The sequence below is a fragment of the Austrofundulus limnaeus genome, unplaced genomic scaffold (assembly GCF_001266775.1).
Source record: "Austrofundulus limnaeus strain Quisiro unplaced genomic scaffold, Austrofundulus_limnaeus-1.0 Scaffold263, whole genome shotgun sequence".
NCBI classification, from domain to species: Eukaryota; Metazoa; Chordata; class Actinopteri; order Cyprinodontiformes; family Rivulidae; genus Austrofundulus; species Austrofundulus limnaeus.
The window spans coordinates 545,869-557,848 of record NW_013952665.1 but is presented as its reverse complement, the minus strand read 5'-3'; the positions used below and the strand labels follow the sequence as shown (position 1 = coordinate 557,848).

The 11,980-nt window shown below is 38.4% G+C and overlaps 1 protein-coding gene across 6 annotated transcripts in view; it reads left to right on the top strand.

Moving 5' to 3' along the window:
- The window catches only part of tmem154 (transmembrane protein 154), a 13,835-nt gene extending 4,494 nt beyond the window's left edge, over positions 1–9,341 (top strand). The window contains exons 3-9 of one of the 6 annotated variants that reach the window (XR_001311218.1): positions 2,591–2,644; positions 2,730–2,777; positions 2,951–3,109; positions 4,540–4,594; positions 4,852–4,928; positions 7,712–7,933; positions 8,866–9,341. Coding sequence is in view for 5 of the 6 variants with exons in the window: in XM_014020687.1 (XP_013876141.1) it covers positions 2,591–2,644; positions 2,730–2,777; positions 2,951–3,109; positions 4,540–4,594; positions 4,852–4,928; positions 7,712–7,716 (398 nt within the window). In the remaining variant the exon portion in view is untranslated. Of the gene's footprint in view, positions 1–2,590; positions 2,645–2,729; positions 2,778–2,950; positions 3,110–4,539; positions 4,595–4,851; positions 4,929–7,711 lie in introns of all 6 variants that reach the window. The other 5 variants (XM_014020689.1, XM_014020687.1, XM_014020688.1 and 2 more) reach the window with 5 other exon arrangements.
- The last annotated feature ends 2,639 nt before the right edge of the window (positions 9,342–11,980 follow it).

The following is an 11,980-nucleotide window of genomic DNA, read 5'->3' as shown; positions in this document are numbered from 1 at the left end:
CACACACACACACACACACACACACACACACACACACACACACACACCACAAAGTTCTCATGAGAAACCACCGTTGTGCCCACACCTGCAAAGATAACGCCGCACACACACAATTCTTCCTGTTTCTTAAAAACTGTCTGTTTCTTCTTGTTAGTCAGTCTTCTGTTCATCTGCTCTCCCTCCCGGGGCACTGGACGTCCCGGGCTTCTTTTCCTATACTGGAAATCAGTCACTTTTCCAGTTCACCTTGCAGCATAATTTTCTCATTTTTACAAGGACCTTGTCTTTTTGGTGAAATACCATTTTTGTGTCAGGCTGTCCCGCCTGAAACCTGAAATCAACCTCCTTGCTGTGAGCTCCTCAAAGACCTAGCTTCGAGTGCTGCCACGCTGTTGCTACCTCCGAATCTATAAGAAGGGGATCTGTATTGCCCATTTGTCTGACCCCGAGAAGGCCTCGGTCTTGCGCTGAGCAATAAGCGCCTGCCCAAAGCTACTTCTGGTCTGGTTTGGAAGACCTCTGGTCTGCGGTAAAGGACCGAAACACTGGCTCACTTTGCCCCAGGCATTTCGCTCACAGAGAACATAATTTAACCTTTAAAAAACCCTTTAGAACTTTAAAAGATATATCTGTGTTATTTGTCTTCTCTCTCTGTCTGTCTCTCCCACCTAAATATACACACGCACCCCCACACACACATTGACCCTTTGTACATAAATTAATCTGCTTTTGCTTAGATAAATTATTAGATAAATTGCTTGGAAGTAGAAACTATAACGTTTTTAGTGAGAGCCCATTTTATTGTTCGTTGTATGTAACCACAAATATTAATCATCCATTAATCTCTTTTAATAAAAGTCAGTTAACTTTTACTGGCCAAAATAAACCTGAACGACTTTGTGTGTTTCTGTATATTGTGATTGATTGATTCATTTTTGCTTCAACAGAACCGTTACCGAGCCAGGAAGGAAAACTCTTCATTAGAAATCATATTCATGATTTTAACAGGGGGTTTTACACTATAGTAATTTGCTGGAGTTTAGTCTCTTTCCTCTGAACCAGTGAGGATGACTCAGGTGTGTGGGTCGCCTTGCAGTCACAGACCTTCATCAGCTCTCAAACATCTTCCATGGAACTGAGATCAGAGCTTTTCTGATGACCCCTCCAAAACATTAATTTAGTTTGTGAATCACTTTAATAGCTAAAGATGGTAATAACCTCCTGGTTGATGTCACGAGACTTTGATGCAGTATTTCCACATGATGGTTTTTTTCCCCCTCATTTTACCAACTAGTGTGTGAATCACACAAGTTCCTGCTGCAGCAAAAGAGCAAACAAAACAAATCCTCCACACATGATTCTGACACCGCTGTGCTTCCCAGTTGGGATGGTGAAAGCCTCATTGTGGCCGAACAATTTAGTTTTAGTTTCATCCGACCACAGGACTTGTCTCCATAATTAAGGTATTTGTTTGGCTTTTTAGATTGCTTTCAGCTCATGTTGGTACAGAACTTGTTTGCACACCAACTTAAAAACAATGCCATCATGACCAGACCTGGCCCACATCTGGTTAACAAAAAAGACTTACCATGCCAGAAGCAGTGCCAGCTTGACACCAGATCAGAGTGGTGAAAGTTGACATTTTTCTTCCTGATATCTTGGCTGACCTCTTTTGGGCTGTGTGCCTTAAAATGCATCCACAGGTGTGCTTCCTTTTAGCTCAAATGTTGTCAGCTAGCCAATCAAATGCGTCCACCGCCATTACATCATCATCATCATCATCATCTGGGCTTTCACAAACTGTTTAAAATCCCAAATCCATCTTAATGTACAAAATGTAAACTTGTCATTTTGAAGAAAGTAATACGAGTTTTTTCTAAAAACTTTTTCCATCATTATTTGGATTTTTGGATTCCTAAAACAGAAACGTTTTGGTCTGAGTTGAAGTCAGGCTGTGAGATGAAATTCTGAGTAAAAATCTGGTTTCAGCTGCATAAGAAGTGGTCCGGCAAGAGTGAAACTGAATTTGTTGACCATCAATCTTTGCAAAAACATAAAAACAAAATCCATGTATCTCACATGTGGAGAATCATGTGTGTATGTGTGAAACCCTGTGTTCTGTTGTAATAAACCCACAGTATAACAGGTTTTCTAATGTGTTATAACATTTTCAAAGTACATTTTACCACTTCATTTTCCTCAAAATGAGCCCCCCAAATCGTTCGTATAGTTATCATTAATCAAATAGACTTGAAATAGACTTGTTTTGGTGAAATTTGATGAAATTGTTTGTGTTTTTTTCACTTTTCTTTTGTGTGTGTTACAGTTATTCAAATGTTTGTTCACTCCATTCTGTTTCTGCTGCCTCTGACAATGTGTCTCACAGGAAAAACAAAGTTATAAATGAAAACTTAGTGATGAAACTGCTCGTAAATTTGCTAAAAAGAAATAATGAAGCATCCAAAATTAGAGAAAAAACAAATGTCAGAAGGACTTTTTTGTGACAAACTTGTTTATCATGTTTCGATGCCCATACTATTTGTGCCATGCTACTGATAAAAATCGTTTCTGTCAACCCACTCACTTTCAGTTGACAATACGATGGAAACCCAGCCCACCTCAGCTTCCAGCCTATTAGATTTGGGTAATTTTATAGTTTTCCTTTCTTAGAGAAGTGCCTGTGTCGTCACCAAAAGACTTTTAAATATGTTTTTTTTTTTTCTGTTCAGATCAAATGGAGGGCACAGCAGATTCTGGTTCAGGATCCTCAGCAGATGGTAAGTTGATGGTTAACTGATGCAGCTGAAGTGTCGTATTTCTTGGATAACACAGTTAATTTGTAGTACCAGTCATTGTGCTGTTTGAAAACAAAAGATAGAAATTAGGTGTTGCCATCCAGACCAGGCCTCACTTTATCATCACTAATCTGCTACTATTATTCTTCTACAAGTGGAATATGTGAATTCAACAGATCTGGCAGAAGAGGAAAAGGAGTTGGATCTGCTTACCATCCTGATCCCAGCGATACTGGGCGTCGTGCTACTCGTCGCCATCGTTTGTGGCACCGTCATCATCAAACGTCAGTGTAGCAAAAACTCAACAAGCCAAGGTTTGTCCATCACAAGAAGCTGTCTGTTCTGTCCACGTCACAAACAGCAACACTTTTTAAAAAAAAAAGTCAAGTAAAGTCTGATGTTGAGAGCATTTAAACAGCAACTTAAATCTAATATTATATATTTTTACATTGTAAAAATGTTTTTTTTTCCAAAAAAAAATTTTTTTTTCAGATTTACAAACTTTTTTTTTTTTCTAAAACATTTATAACCTTCTCACTTCATCCCAGGCTCAGAACAAATGAAAAGTTATTTCACCAAAGTCAGATTCAGATTAAAATCTAGTTCCATGCAGGTGTAATGCAGTAGAGTTTTTTAATTTAGTGCTTAAACAAAAACCTGACAACATCAATATTAACGATTCATTTATTTTTTTCTCATCATGGTCAGCTGGTGCCTACAATAACTCTGGAACTCATTACCACCCCACCTTAGAAACATAAAGTCATTCTCAAATTTTAAAACCGAACTCAAAACACACCTTTATAGATCTGCCTTTTCCACATGACACAATTGGTTTGCCTGATTTTTACATAGATTTTTACATAGATTTTATACAGATACATTGTTTTTTAATCTATTTTTATTGTTATATTTTATTTGTTTCTGTTACTTTTTACTCTGTACGGTGTCCTTGAGTGCCAGAAAGGCGCCTTTGAAATTATTATTAATAGCTCCAGCTGTCACTGTGAGAGAGACAGGAGACAACCTGGTCACAAGTCTGCTGCAGGGACACATAGAGACAAATGAGATAAAACATCTATTCACACTCTCAAATCTGGAGTATCTCAGAAGTATAGGCAGGGAGGATTTTGTAAAAATAAATAAACTGTAGTAAAACATGAACATTATTAAGAAAAAAATCAGTGCATAAAAGTAATAGATTTTATGTGTTGCTCAATTGTTTTATTCATTTAATTGTGAAGCACTTTGGCCAACTTCTGTTATTTTTATGTGCTATATAAGTAAAATTGACATTGACATTGTAAAAGTCAGTCCCTTTCTTTATCTTTTTTATCTTTTTTTTCTGACTATATAAAAAAGAGAATTGTTGTCTCATTAAAACAAATCTGTTATCCACATGTCCTCGGTTGAAAATTTTAGTCTGATTTTTTTTATTGAAATTTGCTGAACTGATCAGGAACAATTCTAAAGGAAAAAAGTAATTACAAAAAAAACTATATTTTTAAACATAGGTCATCCCTTCCCCCTTTGTAGACAAGTTTTTTTCTGTCAGAATTTAGAATAGTAAAAAATACATTTGGTATTGAGATAAAAATCACTGTATATCTTTAAAGCCTGATTGAAAAAAAAGAAACTTTGTCAGCAGGGTTAGTTCTATACAACACAACCTATTATTCTGTCTTGTTTAAACTGACCCATGTAACTGTCAGTGCTGATAAATGTGCCTGCTTTCTTCTTGCAGAGCAAAGTAAAGAAGATCCATATCTGGACGGGTCCAGCACAGAGAAAGTACCCATGTATGTTTCTCAGTCCTCATTGTTACTTATCATTTAAACTAAACTAACTAAACTCAACATGAGAGTTAATCAAGAAGGGTTTCTCACAACCCTCCTACAACATTGCATTGCTCGAGACTTTCTCTGAGGACTGTGTGTGTGTGTGTGTGTGTGTGTGTGTGTGTGTGTGTGTGTGTGTGTGTGTGTGTGTGNGTGTGTGTGTGTGTGTGTGTGTGTGTGTGTGTGTGTGTGTGTGTTTGTGTGTGTGTTTTGTCCAGGCCCATGTTTGAGGAAGACGTCCCCTCTGTCCTGGAGCTGGAAATGGACGAACTGGACAAGTGGATGCAAAAAGACTGTAGGTTTCTGTGAAAAGTTCCTGAAAAGGCAAATGTTTGTAGAAGACATTAATACTGAAGAGTTTTGCGTGAAAGATTAAATTTTCACTCAAATACACATTGGTTTTGTCAGAACAAGCTTCACAATTTAATTTTATTTAGATTCTTATCAAATATTGCAGAAATAAATCTGAACATATTGATGTTTTTTGAGGGTGGGGCTTTATTCAGACTCTCATAGTTGTAAAAGGAAGTAACTTTTCTGGGAGCTTTTTTTCAACCTCTTTGCTTGGGAGCTATCAGCATTTTTCCAGCAGAGGGCCCTGTTCTGTAAGAACTGCTCATATTGCAAGAGCTCCTGTGTTGAAAATCTCAGTTTATGTTCAGTTTTACCTCTTGGGTTTGCAGCTTTCTTTAAATCAAACTAAACTCATGAATCCCCGAAGCGCACAAGGCCCAGATCTCCTGCTCCATCCTACCATCACTCAGGAACAAGACAATACCTGATCTCGTTTTGTAAACTAAACTCCATGTAACAAAATAAACTATTTTCAGGAACAAGTGTGACCAAAAACGTTTGATTCAAACTTAGTGATTCTGGTTCTGCAAAAACTAAAACCAGAATCTCACTAAACTTTGATTGTTGAAGACTCAAAGTTGTGACCAAGTGACCACAATTTGAGCAGCCAGCATTTAAAAATCACAACCTCCTTTCATTGCACGTCATTTTGTTCAATGCAACCTTACTGTCAGTAGAGCTCACTTGTTGTGGCACTCTAACTCAGGGATATTCAACTGGTGGACTGTGGACCACATCCAGCCCACCGGTGACTTTGTTCTGGCCCACTGATGAGTTAAAATAAAATAAAATAAACTTTTTTAGACTTAAGGACAAATATATCCCCACCTCTGTCTTCATTAAACATAAAAATAGATGTTCATTGATAAAGAAACATTTTTAAAATTTAAAATCTGGTTTATTTTACATTTGATTTTAAATCTGAAAAGCTGTTGTCTTTCAGTAGCTATGGCCCTCTGAGCTATTCAGGTGAATTGATCTGTTCTAACTGAAATGACATGCCTGCAACAACTCTGTGACTTTTTAGACAGAATGTTTTTTCACCAATCTCTCAGTCTCTCAAATGCCAATTTTAAGGTGATAAGATGCAAAGCTTTGCATTTTCTGAGGGGGGAATTTTAATTTAGTTCAATTGCCAACAGTAGCAGAAACCATCTTAAATGAATTGCTGCCATCTTAAAACAACTCCAATTTTTTGTAAACATTTACACCGCCATCGTCACTGCACTGCTTGGACAGTTCTGCAGAAATATTGCAATATTCCTTTTCTTTGTGCACCAGACTGCACAGGAAATGTTACAGCTAGTCATGTGAAATGCAAAGTTTCATAAAACATTGTTTTGCTTCAACCACAAAGAGCTATCTACAACAGGTAAGACACTGACTGTCTGTAACCTGTCCACAAAACCACAGTATGAAATTAATCAGTTGACTTGCTGCATGCTTGAGTTCATTGTGAGGGTCTCTAAGCTAACCTATAGATTTACGTTTCATGTGGGTAATGAGCTGCTTCCTGATCTGCCGCTGTTTTTGTTTGTTGTGATGCAGCTCAGCTGGTTTCAGTGCAGCCCTGACTGATGAACCGTGGACCCTTTCGTCACCACATATGACACAGTCTGAGCGACCCAGCTCTCAGAACATCTGCTTGCGATTACGACAGGCATGCATGAAAGTGTGGCGCAACTTCGCCCCGCATTAGGCTCCTTTTTTTTGTTTGTTTTGTTTTACTGGAATGGCTGGGAAAGCGAGGTCAAGGTCCGCTCACGCTGACTGTTGACCAACCTGCTTTTTTCTCAGGGTTTTGTTTCCAAAGCTGAGCAAAGTTTAGGTGGGACTTTAATCCAGCAGGGAGGCCCTCTGCACACACGGGGTTACGTAAGAGATCTGACAACAGAAGCAAATGTGTCGTCCTTGTTGCACAACGCGGTGCCATCTTCAGCAGCAGCTGTTTGTCAGACCTATGAAATTCCAGCAGGTTGAGCAGTGTCTCAAATATAAACACACATGTCTGAAAAGGGGTTGAAGAAGTAAAAACAAAAGGTTCAGTTCAAAGTTAGATTAAACTTTGTAGGGTTTTTCTGCACTCTGAGCAGGGAGAGAGCAGAATTTGTGTTGTATTTCAGTCCACCTGATGAATTAGACAGGGCTGCCTGGAGATAAAAAGACCATTAGAAGCAGTCCAACTCCAAAGATGTCATAGATTAAAGGAATAAGCTCAGAATATTAACTACAGAACTGGACCTTCACATTCCTCAGCCCAGTTTTTCTATGATCGTGTAGCATTTTAATCAGCGCAGCTTAGACGCTAAAACAAACGCTGAAAGTAAAACCAGAAAATGTCTCAAGAGCTTTTGATGGGTGTCGATTCAGTTAAGAAAAATGGTCAAAGTCTATATTTACCAACTGTATATAAAGTGCAAAGAGAACTAACATCTGAAGAAATGTTAAAGCAACTTGAACTTTTGCTCTATTAATTTTAGCCCTTTCTAATTTTAGCTTTTGCTGATTGCTTCAACAAGTTTCAGCATCACATTTCAGACTAAATCATCAAAGACTGAATTTTAAGAGAAAAAAGCCATAGGATCATTTCTCATATTTTTGACGTCATTCAATTCTTTTTACATTCTTTAAACTATTTGATGTCACCCTGAAAACCTTTCTGATCTCTCTGTTGAACATAAAACAGACCTCTGACGCCTGTCTCCTCTCATTTCATCTATCCGGTTTAAAGGAGGCTCTGATGCGCAGAAACACAGCAAACTTCACTCCGCTCAGGACTCTGATGACCTCGTCCTTTTCTGCAAAAAGTCCAGCGTCGTTTGATTCCAGAGGAGCACATCTGACAGGAAACAACAGCGTTGGATTCATCTTTAACAGAATGCTATAGAACTGACTTGCAAAGCTCAGCACCGCCTGGACGCCTTTAATGGAAATAAACAACAACAGGTTAAGAGAACGAAAAAAAATTGAGAGAGAGACTATATGAGCGTGAACAGTCAGCAGTACTGTTCCCATTTTTTTCTTCATTTTTTTGCATTTCACTTAAGTCTATTTCAGTGAAAGAGTGATAATGTTTTGTTTGTCTGCCATGTTAGCAAAATATCTCATGAACTACAGGACAGATTTTCATGAAACTCTCAGAGGGTAATCGTCGGGTTGACATCGACAGCTGATTCAATTTTAGAGTCATCTCTGTTCAAGATGGCTGCTTCAGCCAACCAACTGTAGTAAACACAAAAATAGCTGCAACATGGCCATTTTTACAGATATTGAGCTAAAATTTGATGTGACAGTAGCTCAAAGTCATGCTCCTTATGCACTGTGAGTGCTAACTGATTGCACAATTTTTGTTTTAAAAACTTTGCCACTACTTATTACAGTCAACTTTGACTGTATGTTAGCAAAATATCTTACGAACCACTTGATGGACTTTATTGAAACTCTCAGAAATTAATAATTGGGTCGGCATCTACAGCTGATAACATTTTCAGGGTCAAAGAGTTTCATGAATTGTTTTTATTTTGCTCAGGACAATGGATAAAGGCCATTGTGCCAACTCTGGTGCATTTATGTTCTTTTGAGAATTGATTAAAGTGCACTATCTTTTTTTTAAATAAAATAATATGAAATCATTTTCACAGCCAACTGACCAACTCAAAAAGGAAATGTACATTCCTTCAAGAACTACAAGATCTGTAAATGTTCAAGTATCTATGTTTAAAACAAAAAACATGAGGACTAAAGGCTTTATTCATTTCTGTAAGTTTATTCTGTCAAAGGCTAAGTGGTTGTTTTGTAAAGGACGTACAGATGTCTGCTCTCAGCTCCCCTGCTGCTTTTCCCTTCGCTCACCTTCCACTGTGTTTGACTCCCTCCAGCTGCAGATCCTAATGAGGAAGACTGCAGACACGCAGGACGAAGAACAGCTGCTTCTTGCCTCTTTGGAGCAGCCTGGGATTTCCACAGACAGACACATTGTTTTTTTTAATTATTATTTTTTTAATTTTAAAATATGAATCCCTAAAATCACCAGTCTCCCCCGGGACTTTTGATAAGTTACGGCTCTGCACCGAAACAGCTTTCCATAAGCTGCTACTGATGAGATTTGTATCTCACCACAGATAACAGATGAGTGTCTGAGTGATATCTGCTGACGCTGTTTCCCTTAAATAGTTGGATCGCAGCAAATGAACCCTGTTACAGATGGGAGTTCTTTCAGAGCCAGGCAGTGTTGGCAGTGACTCACTGTCATCAGTGCTCTTTATTGTGTTTTGTAAATATTTAATATGAGTAATGCTCTGATAATGCTACGGATAAAGATTAAAAATCAGTTTAGATCCTTTGATGAAAAAAAGCTGCCGTGTTTACTTCAGACAAAATTTTCTGTTAGAACTTTTGAATGCTAATACACACAGTTTAATGGTTCCTAATGAGGATATCCCAAAGAAATAAAGCTGAGTTTAGTTTATAAATGATTACTACCCTCCGCCAAAAGACACATGTGCACAATAATGTTTTTCCACCTGTCTGTTTGTTCTTTAGTAAAATATCTCATGAACCCTTTGGACGGTCTTAGGGAAACTTTCACCTCTTAATCTTTGGACGTACATCTACATCTGATAAATATTTGGAGTCAGTCTAACTCAATATGGCCGCCACAGCCAAGTGAACTTAGAAAACACAAAAATGACTAAAACTCAGTTGTTTTAACAGATGTTTGTACTAAAATGTGTTTGCTTAGAGACATTCACAACATATAAATACAATGATTTGTTTTGCCTAAAACTTTAGTTTTAACTCATGTGGTCAACCCAGTTCGTCTATTAGCAAAATATCTCACGAAACACTTGATGGATTTTGATGAAACTTTCCGACGATCTTTGGGTTTACATCTACAACTGATTCACTTTTGGAGTGAACCCAATTCCAAATGGCCACCACAGCTAACTGATATTAATCAACAACGATATAGCTAAACTCAGTTGGTTTTATAGATTTTGAGATAAAAAAAAATTGACGTAGCTGAGAGTCATTCAGAACAAAAACCCCAACTCCAACCCTTTCTCAGCAAAAGAGGATCTCAGTTTAAAACTCTTGTGATATCCCTTTAATAAATGACAGCCCTTTAATTTGCTCACATATTTCCATCAAATTTGCTGCCAACATTAAAATCTCAGTGGATCATTCCAAAGTTCGGTAATTTGATAACTGCACCACCTGCAGCTGAAACTCCAAATCGTTTCCCTGGGAGTCACTGTGAGATTTTTCATACTCAGAACAACGTCCACGCTTCAGATGAACTTCAAGTCATTTTGCAATGCTCACATTTTCACATCAGGGTGAATGTTACAGTTTAAAAAATATTTTTTAACCACAGTTTTCTGCAACTTTTAGTTTCAAGAACTCAAATGTTTAATTTGATCTTTAGAAGTGTAATTATTTTAGGATGTCTCTTGTAGACTTATAGCAACTCTCACACAGCAGCCAGCAAGGTTACAAACTCCTACAGTGAAGAGTTTCAAAGCATTTATTCACTCAAGCTCTGCGTTCATTTCTAAACGGTTCAGGTTAACGCGGTACAAAGTGCACTGCTGTCCTGCTTCTCTGTGTTTGAACTTTGTGTCAGCTGCTGTGAATCCACGGCCTGGCCTCGCTTCACCTCTGAACGTCTGATGCATATTTGTGAAAAGCTGATTGCATTCATACCAGAGGAAGGTCTGAGGGAGCAAGAACAGACGATCCGAAGCAATGAATACAAATGAGAATTGAGGCACTGGCTGCGTGTCGTTCCCCCCCCCCCCCCCCATTTCTCCTTTTCAGGCTGCATTAGTGCTGACTTTTCCAAATGTGTCAAATTTTAGGTCTGTTGTAACTTCTTCATCTCATCAGAAGACTTTCAATCCTCAAATCTAAGTACGTTTCAGACGTGTCAACAGGTTGGTTTACGCTGATACTTTTATTGTTGCTGCAGGCTTCACACTTCACAAAGAGATCCATGTCACATGTGGCACTGTGTAGCAGTGGACAATGAGTTTTGTGTTGAAAAATGCCCTATTCTCTCTGCAGTTTTGCTCTCTAAATCCCATCTTTCTGGCAGGAAGTGTTGCTGCCTGTCACACTTTATCAGCTTCACTTTGCAGCTTCGCCAGTGTTCCTGTTTGTTTGCCTTCAAGAGCCACAGTGTTACAGAGTATCGTCCGTCTGTCGCAATCGTCGCGCTCAGCCACACTTGGCTAATGTTTGAAACACTGAGTCCACCACAGAATGGATCCATGCTGCATGTTTGTGCTCTTATACAGAGGCGCTTACCTCATGCATGGTTTGGACTTCAGTCCTTCAGAGGCTTAGGAAAGCTTGTTTCTCTCAGTTTTGGACACGTCAGTCTGCACCGTCACAGGTGTTACAGTGTGTCCTGCTTTTTGATGGGACAAAATCAGAAGGACATCAGGTTTGTTTTCAAAAAAGTTAGGCTGCTGTGAAGAATATGATGCTTTCACATTTACTGCAGGTCCACTCAGTGAAGCTGCCGTAGGGTGCCAAGGGCCCACAAGTGAGGCAAATAAGGAAGAGACGCGTGATGATTCCTCACCTTTTTTGGTAATGGTTAGAGGATTTGAACCTGCAATGTACTTAGTGCAGCCTCGCATTCTCTGAGCCACAACTCCCCCGGTCAGTGATACAAATATTAAGCTAAAATTGGGTGTGGTAGTAGCTGGAAGTCATCCTCAGTCTCTCATGAGATATTCCATGAGATCGCCCTTATTGCATTTATTTACAAAGTTTGACCAAGATGGCTCTAACTTCATCCCTACTCAATCAAAGATTTAGTCCAAAACTCAGTATAAAAGGTGGCAGGGGATCTGCATTCCTTTAAAAATTGGATATTTATATTTAAAGAAAATGTTTTTAAAGATGTTATTTTTTACATACAGTTAATAAGCTATTTGATTTGATGTTCCTTTATAATCTTTAACAATTATTGAGTTGTTATTG